This window comes from Mobula birostris, chromosome 5 (assembly GCF_030028105.1).
Source record: "Mobula birostris isolate sMobBir1 chromosome 5, sMobBir1.hap1, whole genome shotgun sequence".
Classification (NCBI taxonomy): Eukaryota; Metazoa; Chordata; class Chondrichthyes; order Myliobatiformes; family Myliobatidae; genus Mobula; species Mobula birostris.
This window is the reverse complement of record NC_092374.1, coordinates 107,738,568-107,753,911: the sequence shown is the minus strand read 5'-3', so window position 1 is coordinate 107,753,911 and position 15,344 is coordinate 107,738,568. Positions and strand designations below refer to the sequence as shown.

At 41.3% G+C, this 15,344-nt stretch overlaps 1 protein-coding gene across 1 annotated transcript in view; it reads right to left on the bottom strand.

Moving 5' to 3' along the window:
* The window catches only part of LOC140197315 (contactin-associated protein-like 5), a 1,626,808-nt gene that overhangs the window by 1,103,248 nt on the left and 508,216 nt on the right, over nt 1-15,344 (bottom strand). Inside the window, exons 3-4 of the mRNA XM_072257270.1 lie at nt 11,082-11,285; nt 9,044-9,228 (exon numbers count right to left, since the gene is read on the bottom strand). Of these exons, the coding sequence (XP_072113371.1) occupies nt 9,044-9,228; nt 11,082-11,285 (389 nt within the window). The remainder of the gene's footprint in view (nt 1-9,043; nt 9,229-11,081; nt 11,286-15,344) is intronic.

Genomic DNA, 15,344 nt, shown 5'->3' with positions numbered 1-15,344 from the left:
AAGTAAAAACCATCCATGAATGACAACTGCAACAGTCACAATGATTAATTGCAGGAAGGACCTTGGGATATGTAGGCTCAAAATCAGCTGTTGGGAGGTATAAAAACAATCAGAGGGCACAATGCTTTGTCACTTCCAAAATTCTCACCTTGTGTTCACTTTCCTACATGGCCTAAACGTTCCCAGGTTATTTCCATAACCTGGTCCCATCACCTGCCAAGCTTTCATCTTCCTTGCAATTAAAAGAGATTCTCCCTACTTCTATGGTTGAAGACAATCCCAGGGTTTGAACATACAATGCACCATACCTCTCTTTCCATCATCATTAGGAACCAGAACCAGGCCAGGTGGCCCAGCAAGTTCTCTTCGCCATTCCATCACGGCTGATTTATTTTCCCTCTCAACAACATTCTCCTGTCTTCTTCCTGCAACCTTTGATGCCCTTCCTAATAATGGGCGCTACAGTAACGATGCCATTACAGCTCGGGACATCAGAGTTCAGAATTTAATCCCAGTGTCCTCTGTTAGGAGACTCCGTTCATCCTCCCTGTAGAAGGCATGGGTTTTCCCCTGGGTGCTCTGGTTTCCTCAATATATGTCAATGATTTGGATGATGGAATTGATGGCTTTGTGGTCAAATTTGCAGATGGTACAAAGACAGGCATGTAGTGCTAAGGAAGCTGAGGGGCTGCTGTAGAACTTGAACAGATTAAGAGAATGGGCAAAGAAGTGGCAAATCAAGTACAGTGTCAGGAAGTGTATGGTCCTGCACTTTGTGAGAAGAAATAAAAATGTGGATTATTTTCTAAATGAAGAGAAAATTCAAAAATCTGAGGTGCAGAATGACTTGGGAGTCCTTGTGCAAGATTCCCTGAAAGTTAATTTGCAGGTTGAGTCTGTGGTGAGGTAGGCAAATGCGATGTAAACATTCCTTTCGAAAGGACTAGAATATAAAAGCAAGGATGTAATTTTGAGGCTTTATAAAGCACTTGGTGAGGATTCACATGGAGTATTAGGAGCAATTTTAGGCTCTTACCTTAGAAAGAATGTTCTGACATTGTAGAAGTTTCAGAGAAAGTTCGTGAAAATGAAGCCAGGATTGAATGGCTTGTCATATGAAGAGCATTTGATGGCTGTGGGTCTGCATCCACGGGAATTCTGAAGAATGAGGGGTGACCTAATTAAGTCCAACCGAATATTGAAAGATCTCGATAGAGTGGATAGGGAGAGGATGATTCTTATTGTCGGGATACCTTGGACCAGAGGACACAGCCCCTCAAAATAGAGGAGCTCCAGGGAGAGGTTGGACAAGCTATGACCTTGGAGTGTAAGAGGATCAGAGGTTATCTAACAAGGTGTGCAACATCATTTGGGGACATAGGTAGGATAAATGAACATCCTATTTTGTGTGTTGGGAATCAAGATCTAAAAGTCAAGGGTTTAAGGTGAGAGGGGACAGATTTAATAGGAATATGAGGAGCAATAATTTTTAAGTGTAATGCCCTGGGAAAAGTTTCACTGCTAATAGAAACATAGAAAACATAGAAAATAGGTGCAGGAGTAGGCCATTCGGCCATTCGAGCCTGCACCACCATTTATTATGATCATGGCTGATCATCCAACTCAGAACCCCGCCCCAGCCTTCCCTCCATACCCCCTGATCCCTGTAGCCACAAGGGCCATATCTAACTCCCTCTTAAATATAGCCAATGTACTGGCCTCAACTGCTTCCTGTGGCAGAGAATTCCACAGATTCACCACTCTCTGTGTGAAGAAGTTTTTCCTAATCTCGGTCCTAAAAGGCTTCCCCTTTATCCTCAAACTGTGACCCCTTGTTCTGGACTTCCCCAACATCGGGAACAATCTTCCTGCATCTAGCCTGTCCAATCCCTTTAGGATTTTATACGTTTCAATCAGATCCCCCCTCAATCTTCTAAATTCCAACGAGTACAAGCCCAGTTCATCCAGTCTTTCTTCATATGAAAGTCTTGCCATCCCAGGAATCAATCTGGTGAACCTTCTTTGTACTCCCTCTATGGCAAGGATGTCTTTCCTCAGATTAGGGGACCAAAACTGCACACAATACTCCAGGTGTGGTCTCACCAAGGCCTTGTACAACTGCAGTAGTAACTCCCTGCTCCTGTACTCAAATCCTCTCGCTATAAATGCCAGCATACCATTCGCCTTTTTCACCGCCTGCTGTACCTGCATGCCCACTTTCAATGACTGGTGTATAATGACACCCAGGTCTCGTTGCACCTCCCCTTTTCCTAATCGGCCAACATTCAGATAATAATCTGTTTTCCTATTTTTGCTACCAAAGTGGATAACTTCACATTTATCCACATTAAATTGCATCTGCCATGAATTTGCCCACTCACCCAACCTATCCAAGTCACTCTGCATCCTCTAAGGATCCTCCTCACAGCTAACACTGCCACCCAGCTTCGTGTCATCCGCAAACTTGGAGATGCTGCATTTAATTCCCTCATCCAAGTCATTAATATATATTGTAAACAACTGGGGTCCCAGCACTGAGCCTTGCAGTACCCCACTAGTCACTGCCTGCCATTCTGAAAAGGTCCCATTTATTCCCACTCTTTGCTTCCTGTCTGCTAACCAATTCTCCATCCACATCAATACCTTACCCCCAATACCATGTGCTTTAAGTTTGCACACTAATCTCCTGTGTGGGACATTGTCAAAAGCCTTTTGAAAATCCAAATATACCACATCCACTGGTTCCCCCCATCCATTCTACTAGTTACATCCTCAAAAAATTCAATGAGATTCATCAGACATGATTTTCCCTTCACAAATCCATGTTGACTTTGTCCGATGATTTCACCGCTTTCCAAATGTGCTGTTATCACATCTTTGGTAACTGACTCCAGCAGTTTTCCCACCACCAACGGTAGGCTAACCGGTCTATAATTCCCCAGTTTCTCTCTCCCTCCTTTTTTAAAAAGTGGGGTTACATTAGCCACCCTCCAATCCTCAGGAACTAGTCCAGAATCTAACGAGTTTTGAAAAATTATCACTAATGCATCCACTATTTCTTGGGCTACTTCCTTAAGCACTCTAGGATGCAGACCATCTGGCCCTGGGAATTTATCTGCCTTCAATCCCTTCAATTTACCTAACACCACTTCCCTACTAACAAATATTTCGCTCAGTTCCTCCATCTCACTGGACCCTCTGTCCCCTACTGTTTCTGGAAGATTATTTATGTCCTCCTTAGTGAAGACAGAACCAAAGTAATTATTCAATTGGTCTGCCATGTCCTTGCTCCCCATAATCAATTCACCTGTTTCTGTCTGTAGGGGACCTACATTTGTCTTTACCAGTCTTTTCCTTTTTACATACCTATAAAAGCTTTTACAGTCAGTTTTTATGTTCCCTGCCAGTTTTCTCTCATAATCTTTTTTTCCCTTCCTAATTAAGCCCTTTGTCCTCCTCTGCTGAACTCTGAATTTCTCCCAGTCCTCAGGTGAGCCACTTTCTCTGGCTAATTTGTATGCTGGTTCTTTGGAATTGATACTATCCCTAATTTCTCTTGTCAGCCATGGGTGCACTACCTTCCTTGATTTATTCTTTTGCCAAACTGGGATGAACAATTGTTGTAGTTCATCCATGCAACCTTTAAATGCTTGCCATTGCATATCCACCGTCAATCCTTTAAGTGTCATTTGCCAGTCTATCTTAGCTAATTCACGTCTCATACCTTGAAAGTTACCCCTCTTTAAGTTCAGAACCTTTGTTTCTGAATTAACTATGTCACTCTCCATCTTAATGAAGAATTCCACCATATTATGGTTACTCTTACCCAAAGGGCCTCTCACGACAAGATTGCTAATTAACCCTTCCTCATTGCTCAAAACCCAGTCCAGAATAGCCTGCTGTCTAGTTGGTTCCTCGACATGTTGGTTCAAAAAACCATCCCGCATACATTCCAAGAAATCCTCTTCCTCAGCACCTTTACCAATTTGGTTCACCCAATCTACAAGTAGATTGAAGTCAGCCATTATAACTGCTGTTCCTTTATTGCACACATTTCTAATTTCCTGTTTAATACCATCTCCGACCTCACTACTACTGTTAGGTGGCCTGTACACAACTCCCACCAGCGTCTTCTGCCCCTTAGTGTTACGCAGCTCTACCCATATCGATTCCACATCTTTCTGGCTTATGTCCTTCCTTTCTATTGCGTTAGAAACCATTATTATGTAATGGTTTTTCTGTAGCAGCAGTGTTTGGGCTATGGCTAGAGATACAAGGGGCTTTGGAATGTGCGCCATCCAATGAAGGGAGTGTTTTTCCCTTGTTGTGTGTCTGAGAATAAGGTGATCTGGGTCATTTGTTTAGTGAGAAATGAAGAGAGAAAATGCCAGAAAGGAGAGGTCATAGACTTCAGGACAGAGTGGATGTGGAATAGGGCCAGGAGTCGACAAAGTCCATGGGAAATCAAATGGAGGACCAGCAGAAGGGAAACCGTGAGCTCCAATGTGCATATTAGACTGCTTCATTAAAATGGGACCTTTCCCTTTTGTTTTCTTTACTAACCTTTTAGTTAAATTAAGAATTAAAGAACTGAATCACTTAATTGCATATGGTGTGCTTTCTGTTACTTCGTGGTACTGAGTTGTAACAGGGGAATAGATCACACAGTATCCACACAAACAAGAGGTTTTGCACCTCAGATTTCACACATTTGGTGGGGCCAGAGACTGTCTTCCCTAGACTAACACTGCCAGCTGAACCTAAGGGTTACAAACGCAAAGGGTGGTAGCTGTGTGCAATAAGTTGCCGGTGGGAGTAGATGCAACAGGTAAAATAAATAACGTTTGAAATACATTTGGATAGGAACATGGTTTGGAAAGCTTTAGAAGGTTATGGGTCCACAGTGGTATATATGAATAGCCTGCAAGAAGCATTTTGACTGGCATGCTCAATTGAGTGAAAGAATCTGTTTTCATGCTATATGACTCTATAACTCAGTGGGTCAAACGGCACCAGTGGGAGGAAAGAAACTGTTAAAACTTTGGAAAGTGGAAGGCAAACTGCATCACTTAGGGGAAGTATGCATCTCTGTTTGATCCAGCCAGCAGTCACTATTAAGAGGAAAGTTTACTTTCTTTTAGAGTCATAGAGCACAGAAACAAACCCTCTGACCCTTAGAGTCCATGCCAGCCTGACTTTCTGCCTATTCCCATCCAGCTGCAACCCAACCACAACTGTCCATACCTCTCTCATCCAAGGACCTATTCAAACTTCTCTTAAATTTTACAAATGAATCCTCATCTAATATTTCCTCTGGCTGCTCATTCCACAGTCACACCACCATCTGAGCGAAGAAGTTCCTCTTCAGATTCTTCATAAACATTTCACCTTTCACCTGAAACCTATGACCTCTTGTTCTATTCTCATCCAATCTGAGGAGAAAGACTGTATGCATTATAAAACACACACAAGGAACTCATAGCACAGATATTGTACAAGTTGAAATGACAAACATCTTTCTGATGGTGAGGGTCATGCAAGGCTTTCACCAGATCATTCTTTTGCTGAGTTTAGGAAAAGAAGTTTTGCTAAAATACATTTTCTTCTCACAGGGACATCATGTTGCTACAAGCTTGACTACATGAAGGGTTAAACACATTGTCCTGAAGCTTGCTGATGTTGTACTATTCTTGATGCCCTTTGCATTGTATTATTGATAACCTTTATCCTTCACCTGTTAAGCAAGGAGGATTAAAGTAATTCAATGTTCTGGTAGACGACTATAACACCATAAGACATGGGAGCAGAATTAGAACACTTGACCCATCAAGTCTGTTCTAGGCTGATTTATTATCTCTCAGTGTCGACGACTCCATTCCCCTCCAACAACAGTGCAGAGAGATAAAACAAGTTTGGAAATGATCAAATTACATCAGATGAAAATGCTGAATGAATGGCCTCCAAGTTTTTTCAAACTTAATGGAAGGGTCATAAACTGCACTTCTAATTTTCTCCAAATTCAAACACACCATAGTTTGTGAAAACCAATGAAATACATTAGGAGGGTTAATCTCTTTCCAATTCAACAAAACAGACCTTCTAGCCATTAAAGTAAGAAATGCAATCTTACTTTTCTTCTTCTTTTCTATTTTTAAGTTGTTAGTTTTGTCCAAGTCTTTTAGTTTAGTTGATTAATTTTGTTTTTCTTTGGGGATGAGGTTTGTTTTTTTTTTGCTTTTTTTTTCTTTTTCATGTTTTTTTTTTCCAGTTTTTTTTTGCTTTGTATTATCCGTTGTTAGTTCTACATGTTTGGGAGCTTTGTTAATTTACACTATTTGATTTTACAATTACTTTTTTTAAGTGTAACAATATATCTCCTACTATCTGTATTATTGCTATGTTTTGTTTCTATATTTTGAAATTAATAGATTGAAAAAGAAAGATTTATTATCTCTCTTAACCCCATTCTCCTGCCTTCTCTTCATAACCTTTGACACCCTGATTAACCAAAAATCCATCAACCTCTGCTTTGAATATACTCCACAACTTAGCCTCCACAGCCATCTGTGGCAATGAATTCCACAGATTCACCACCCTCTGACTAAAGAAATTCCTTCTCATCTCTGTTCTAAATGGACATCCCTCTGTTCTGAGGCTGTGCCCGCTGGTCTTAGACTTCTCCTCTATCGGAAACATCCTCTCCACACCCACTCAATACAAGCCTTTCAATATTTAATAGGTTTCAATGAGATGCCTCCTCATTCTTCTCAACTCCAGCCCAGAGTCATCAAACAAACCCTCCTCATACATTAACCCTATCATTTCCACAATCAATTTCATGAACTTCCTCTGGACCCTCGCCAATTCCAGCATAACTGTTCTCACACAAGGAGCCCAAAACTGCTCACAGTACTCTGTGCAGTCTGACTAATGCCTTATACAGCCTCGGCATCATATTCTTGCCCTTATGCTCTAGTTCTCTCAAAATAAATGCTGCCCTAAAGCAAGGCTGACCCAAAGCAATGACCACTTTCGGTCTCTGCAGTAAATCTATTTCATAGGCAGAGCTAGAGAATACTACTGAAAACTTTACTAAGCTTTTAATAGAAAAAGTTGGTAAAAAAAAATTGGGTTTGGCTGGTACACTATGGTGCCGAATAATAGATGGCCTTCTAATTAAGCATTTCATTTAGTGAATAGCTATTATACAGAATATAACAACTATGAAAGTATTCATCAGATACCTTAGTAGAGTCATGCTTATCTAAGGAAAAATAACTTGTACAAGCTCATGTAACTTGAAGAAGAGAACAATTATCTTCTTTCTCCAAGGAGCTGTGATAATTAACACAGAATTCTGAGGATTGTTCCCTGAGGGGACAGAGGAATGTGTAATAATGGCGAATAGTTCTGGGCTACAATTAGCTTGAGGATATTGTAATTTTTTAAATCATTTTTTTTAAGTGGTGCTCCTGACAATAATAGAAATCAAAAATGATGTTGGGGAGAAGGGGAAGTCTAATTCCTAATGCCCAGGATTATGCAGGTTTTGGGAGAGGGGGAGGTCTTAATTCTAGGAATGTGACAGTACATCATGAAGCTGGTTCAAGTGATATTAGGAAGGGTGAAGGGTGAGCAATTAGCCTAGTCTCAAATGGCCCAGTATGTGGAAGGGTGACAGTCTCTCTGACTTTTCTTGGTCTGCTGGTTCTATTAACCGTGTCTTCATCATGGTTAGCAGAGTAGCACAGCAGTTAGTGTAACATCGTACAGCACTAATGATCAGTGATTAGGGTTCAATTCCCACCACTGTGTGTAAAGGTTTTGTACGTTTTCCCCATGACCGTGTGGCTTTCCTCCAGCTGCTCCAGTTTGCTCCCAGTTACCAAAGGTGTAAGGGTTACAGTTAGTAACTTGTGGGCATGTTTGTTGACACCAGAAGTGTGGTGACATTTGCCAGTGGCTCCAAGCACAATTCAGTTGTTGATGCAAACAACACATTTCACTGAATATTTCAATGTTTCAATGTACATGTGACAAATAAAAAGCTTAGCTAATCATGTCACAAGCCTTGGGAAATCTGATAACTGAGGACATCCTCAAGCTTGAAGGTCTTAACAGATCTGCTATTGGGAAGAAGGAATACTTCCTCTCAGAGATTTGGAAAGCCCAATCCACACCGTAATCTATCTCCTCCATGAAAAGGCACTTCAACCAGGATCAAGTTCACATTCAAGTTCAGTTTAGTGTCATTCAACCGTACTCATATATACCACCAAACAAAACAACATACCTCTGGTCCAATGTGCACAGCACCATACATATAAATTAATAATACTACAAATAATAATAGAACTTAAAAAGTAAACAGTATAACACTACTGGGGCTTCATAAATGATGAGACCTGGATGGTGGCAGCGAGTTCAGTTGTCTTAAAACCTGGGGGAAAAAGCTGTGTCCCAACCTAATAGTTCTTATCCCAACACAGACACGAGGAAATCTGCACATGCTGGAAACTCAAGCAATGCACACAAAAAATGCGGGTGAACGCAGCAGGTCAGGCAGCATCTATAGGAAGAGGTACAGTCGACGTTTCCTGTACCTCTTCTTATAGATGCTGCCTGACCTGTTGCGTTCACCAGCATTTTTTGTGTGAGTTCTTATCCCAAGTTATGGTATCTTCTTCCTGATGGTAGGGGGTGAAAGAGATTGTTGGACAGATGGGAGAGATCACTAACAGAGGTAGGGGTCCCTGTTTGTGGTCAGGCATCAGGAATTCAGAACTCCACCTTTCCGGGTTTGGAAATTGTATCTAACTACTGCCATGATCTGTTCTATAAATACCTCTGATTGATTTGAAGCCAAAACTGTCAAATCAGTTGACTTCTTTCCAGGGACGTTATCCGAGTCAAAAACTCCTCACTGCTTATCAGTTCCTGTTAGGGCACAAAACTCTCCCACAAATGCCTACAAGACTATCCCCAGCCCCCGACAATCATTAACTGAGTTATTTTCTCTCCCAGTACGATATCTTAACAGTACCTCATAATCAATATCCAGGTAATCAAACTCTCCTTTGGTTCGGAAGTGTTGTGTGTGTTTATCCACAGTGAAGTTCACCTGCTTGTTGTACCGTTCGATTGTAATGGAGTGCCAGTGCTGGTCGTCCAACAAGCTGCCCAGTGTGACCGAGGTATGACCATTAACGGATCGTAGTTTAGTATCCCCTTAGATGTGTGATAGAAAAAAAAATAGAAAATGTGTAAGGAAATTATATGCCCAAAACGATGCTAGAATTGAATGACCAGCATAATCAGGCCGAGGCAACTTCTTAAAAATTATACATCTGATTCTTTCTGTGGATTTTAATTATTTTAGATTTTTAGTTCCATCCATGTACACTGCCAACTACCTTGTGAAAACAGACAACATAACCAAATACCCCTCCCTCCCCAGTCATCCTCACTTCTCCTCTCTCCCTTTGGACAGAAGATTCAAAAGTCCAAGAGCATGGATGACCAGACACCAGGACAACTTCTATCCCACCATAACCAGACACTTGAATGGACCTCTCTTATGATGAAAAATAAATTATTGATCTCCCAATTTGTCTTATCACCTTCCTTGCATTGTACTTGTCTACCGCACAGACTGCACTCTCTCCGTAACTGCAGTCTGTTCTCATTTTACTACCTCATTGTAATTATGTATGCTATGATTTGTCTAGTTGACACATAAAACAGGAGCATTTCACTGTATATCGGTACATGTGTCAATAATAATCCAAAATCGATATCAATACCAAAACTATTTGTATTTCTCAAATGTTGACCTCTTCAGCATGCATCATCCTTTATTTATTTAAGAACATAGAACAGTACAGTACAGCGGTCCTTCAGCCCACAATGTTTTGCTGACCTTTTAACCCATTCTATGAACAGTCTAACCCTTTCTTCCCACATAGCCCTCCACTTTTCTATCACCCAAGTGTCTATCTAAGTGTACCTTATTTTATCTGCCTCAGCCAGCAGCCCTGGCAGGACATTCCATAAAAACACCACACTCTGTGTAAGAAAAACTTACCACTGACAGCTGCCCCTATATTTTCCTCCAATCTCTGTATAATTATCCACCCTGGTATCAGCCATTTCTGCCTTGGGAAAATACCTCTGGTTATCCACTCAATCTATGCCTCATCATTTTGTACACCTCTATCAAATCACCTCATATTCTCCTTCACTCCAAAGAGAAAAGCCCTAACTTATTCAACCTATCTTCATTAGGTATGCTCTCTATTTCAGGCAGTATCATGGTAAATCTCCTCTGCACCCTCTTGAAAGCTTTCACATCCTTCCTATAATGAAGCAACTAGAAATGGACACAATGTTCCAAGTGTGTTCTAGCCAGGGTTTTGTAGAGCTGTAACTTTACTCCACGTCCTTTTGAACTCAGTCCCTGAACTAAAGAAGTTGAACACAACATGCGCCTTCTTAACAATCCTATCAGTTTATACAGCAAATTTGAGGGATCTAGTGACTTGGAGTCCTAAGGTCCCTCTATTCCTAAACACTGCTAAGAATCCTGCCACTAAGCCTGTATCCTGCCTTCCAATTTGACCTTCCAAAGTGAATTACTTTACACTTAGCCAGATTTAACTCCATCTATCACTTGGGGAGATGTTTATGTTAGGAAGGGAAGTATAATGTTTAATTTAATGGACTACCAGCTGGACTGTGAATTAGTGATCCACAACTATATGAGGACAAAATAAATAAGATGAGGAGTAGGTCACCAGTCCTCAGAAGCCAACTCCACCGTTCTGTATCATCCTAACTGATCTCCACTCATCTCCTGTGCTAGCTCCAAATAGACTTCCAGTTCATTCTCCTGAAGCAGTGGCCTGTTTCTATACTCCTCCACAGATATTAAAGAGACATGTGTTCACTCCCTATATTGACAGACAGAGAATCTTAATCAAATAAATCTGGGTTTAACATAAAAGCCTTGGTAATGTCAACAACAAAACAGATAGGCAGTGTGGAAGGGTGGGGTAGAAAACTCTTAAAAAAAGACTCCATACCTAAATTGATCTCCAAAGAGAGTTTGCTTTTCTTCAGCTCAAGTGTGATGTAGTCTCCCCTTTGACCCTCTCCATGTAGCATCACACCATCACTTTGTAATGTTTTAAACTTCAGGGAGATCATGTCCTTCACCGTACTCACACTCTTTTGGTTGAATCTATAGAGCAAGGAACTTCTGCCATCAAAGTCAGCCACATCCGATCCTATGAAGCAAAAACAGGAGTGGACAAGGTATTATTTCTGCAGGACAAGTTTTCTTTTACACAGAGAATAGTGAGTGCCTGGGCACATGTTGCTTGGGGAAGAAATAGAAGCATATTTATAAAGCTTTCACGGACACAATCAGCGATTGAGAATATAGACCATATTTAGGCAGGTGGGTTTAATGTAGATTGGCATCACAGACTGAAGGACCTGGTCCTGTACCATATTGTACCCTATATTCCATACACAGAGAGGAAAGATAGGTAGTTTTAACTCCCTCTACCTCCCCCAGCCAGGTAGAAATGTGAAATTTTAGAGGGCAGATGTCTTTGGTGGCAGGATAGAGATATGTCTCTACAAAAGGAGGTGTAAGGAATTCCTTCCCTCTGCTAGCCTGCAAGTCACCCTTAGACAAGGTGTAGTACCTGCTTAGCCCCTCAATCAGAGTCACGTGAAGCCACAAGAGCAGGCGGTGGATGGTCATATGAACAGATGGTGCATATCACAAATCCTGGTTGTGCAAACACAGACACCAGGCAGAGGATCTCTGAAGAGTATTGATAATGGCTGGGGTCACCCATCTTGTAGAAGCTTGATGATGATTTTACGGGATTCCATGTACCAAAGGAAAAAGTAGTTGTTCATGATTTGATTGTGTATGCAAAAAGTGTAACAGGACCTGCTTTCAAAGATACAGGTTTCCCCCACCATCCGAAGGTACAGCATTCCTATGAAACGGTTCGTAAGCCGGAATGTTGTAAAGCGAAGAAGCAATTACCATTTATTTATATGGGAAAATTTTGTGAGCATTTGCAGACCCAAAAATAACCTACCAAATCATGCCAAATAACACATAAAACCTAAAATAACAGTGACATATCGTAAAAGCAGGAATGATATGATAAATACACAGCCTATATAAAGTAGAAATACTTCTCTACAACGATTGCCTGCACAGAACTCTGTAGCGAAAATCTCACGCAAGCACTCTCGGCAGAAAATCTCACGCAAGCGCTGTTGGCATAAACGCGCTCTCCAGTAACCTTTAAACTATGAAGCTGCCAAATCTACCAAATAACACGTAAAAATACACAGCCTATATAAAGTAGAAATAATGTATGTACAGCGTAGTATCACTTACCGGAATTGGGAAAACAGTGCCGAGCACACTGATGATGGTGTGTTAGGCTGAGTCGACGCAGGTTGGGGTGGTGCAGTGGCCCCCACCCTCCGGGCCACCAACTGATACATTGCCACGAAGAATGCAGCAGTAGCCGGGAGGCACGCAGTACCTCTTTAAGAAAAAAGCCGAAATAAACATGCTAATTAATTAGGTGCTGCCCAGCATGTAAATGTCGGCCCAGATCAGAGGCGATTGCCGATTGCATCGCCTCTGATCTGGGCCGACAATTACATGCTAGGCGGCACCTAATTAATTAGCATGTTTATTTCGGCTTGTTTCTTAAAGATGTGCTGTGTGCCTCACGGCTACCGCTGCATTCCCTGTGAATCGGTACAGTATCTGTCCGGAACCTGGGGGTTGGGTTGGTGGGACATGGGGATGTCATCTCATCGTCGATCAGGGCAAGCAGCTCATCTTCTCCTATGACTGCCCGCCTCGATGTCGAAGGTCGAGGTTCGTCGTCTGCTGTGGCTGATGTGGAAGGCTTGCTTGACTGCTGAGCCTCATGCATTTTTCTATCATACAGTTCTTTGTAAGCACTCAAACCATCCTGCAAATATCCCCTAAAACGACGTACCCTTTCAAAATTAAAGTTGTACTTTATCATTGCAGTGAAAATCTCACACAGTTGCTTCACTTTCGCTATTGCATTCGGTTTCAATTGTTGTCTTTTCCTCTTCCAATTGCATCAGCTCTTCATCTATCAGATCTTGGTCATGGGATGCCAAAACCTCTTTAACATCATCTTCGTCAGATTCCACAAGCCAAACTCACTTTTTTCCTTGCTTCGTTCACCACGATCGAAACACTTAATTATGTCTAGTTTTACGCTAAGTGTAACACCCTTACGAGATATTTCAGGCTTTTCCAATACCTCAGAACTCTTCTTGCAAACGGCTGCTCACAGGCACGTGTTTAAGCAATGCCGTTCCGAATCCGGGGAGAGCGGCTGCTCGGGACGTGCGCTGTCTTTTTCGCGCACTGATTTTTTATCGCGCACTGATTTTTTTCGTAACAGTGAAAACACCTTCTGAATTCAAAAACAGGGTACTAATGTAGGTTTTTTGTAACAGTGAGGTTTCGTAAAGTGAACATTCGAAAAGCGAGGGACATCTGTATAGCAAGTAGTCTTAATGAGGAAATCTATGTGAGTAGATGATGGTCTAAAACAAATCACCTGTTGTGCATCACCTTACGGGCTCGGAAATTATGGACAGTGTTTTGAATTCTGATAAAAACACTGCAAGTGATGAAGATGGCTGCGATGATGATGAGATTGGTGAAACTGAAAGATTTACTATTGACAAGTTAATTGAGTTGTTGGGTGATTTAATCAAAGGGTTAGAGAAATGTACCTTCGTGGCAGAACAAGAGCTAATGATCTGATGCAATTTGATGCAAGAAATATTACATAGGGAGAGTTCATAACACATGAAACCATCTTGCCTGGATGCCACAGGGGTCGGTGCTAGGCCCACAAATGTTCACGATATACATTAACGATCTCGAAAAGGGGACCAAATGTAGTGTATCTAAGTTTGCTGATGACACTAAAATAAGCGAAAAAGAAAATTATTGATATGGAGAGTCTGCAGAGAGATACAGATAGGTTAAGTGAGTGAGTAAGGATCTGGCAGATGGAATACATTGTTCCTAATGCTAGGTCATCCACTTTGGAAGGGAAAATGGAAGATCAGCTTATTATTTAAATGATAAAAGATTGCAGTACGCTGTTGTGCAGAGGGACTTGGGAATATTTATGCATGAGTCACAAAAGGTTGGTTTGCAGGTGCAGCAGACTATCAAGAAGGCAAATGGAAAGTTGGCCTTCAATGCGAGAGGGATTGAATTAAAGAGCAGGGAGATTATGCTGCAAATGTACAGGGTACTGGTGAGGCTTCATCTGGAGTACTACATGTGGTTCTGGTCACCTTACTTGATATACTAGCTTAGGAGGCAGTGCAGAGGAGGTTCACCAGGTTGATTCCAGAGATGAGGGGGTTGGACTACGAGCAGAGATTGAATCGCTTGGGACTGTACTTGTGGGAATTCACAAGAATGAGAGGAGATCTTATAAAAATACATAAAATTATGAAAGGGATAGATAAGATAGAGGCAGGAAACTTGTTTCCACTGGTAGGTGAGACTAGAACTAGGGGACATAGCCTCAAGATCCGGGGGAATAAATTTAGGAAGGAGATGAAGAGGAACAGCTTTTCTCAAAGAGTGGTGAATCTGTGGAATTTCCTGCCCAATGAAGCTGTTGAGGTTATCTCAGTAAATATATTTAAGACATGGTTGGATAGATATTTGCATAGTAGGGGAATTAAGGGTTATGGGGAAAAGGCAGGCAAGTGGAGTTGAATCCATAGCCAGATCAGCCATGATTTTAGTGAATGACGGAGCAGGCTCGACGGGCCAGATGGCCTTTCCTGCTCCTATTTCTTATGTTTTAATGTTGAAAAGATAATTGAGAAGCAACATTCTTTGTAAGCACAGTAATTAATAAATTTACATTTAAATTTTGTTTCATTAATAATCCTTTTTAAACTTCTATAGTCCATTTTTCTATTATTATTGTGTGCCCTCTTTTAATCCAGCAAAAAACATTAATCTGGCTAGGTTTAGGAACAAGGGGTGTTGGAAAATCAGCGGTCAACATGTAGCATTATTGCTTATCCCACCGAAATTTCTCCTCCAGGAATACCAATGTTGAAGGAGATCTATTCCACTTTTTGTCTTAATTTCTGTGTCTTTCACCTTGACTTTCATTTTTCCAAATTTCTCTTACCACTAAAATTCATTTTGCAATTACATCTATCTTCAACAAATACTTTCTTTTGATCCTTCCAATGACCTTCCACTGAATCTTAAA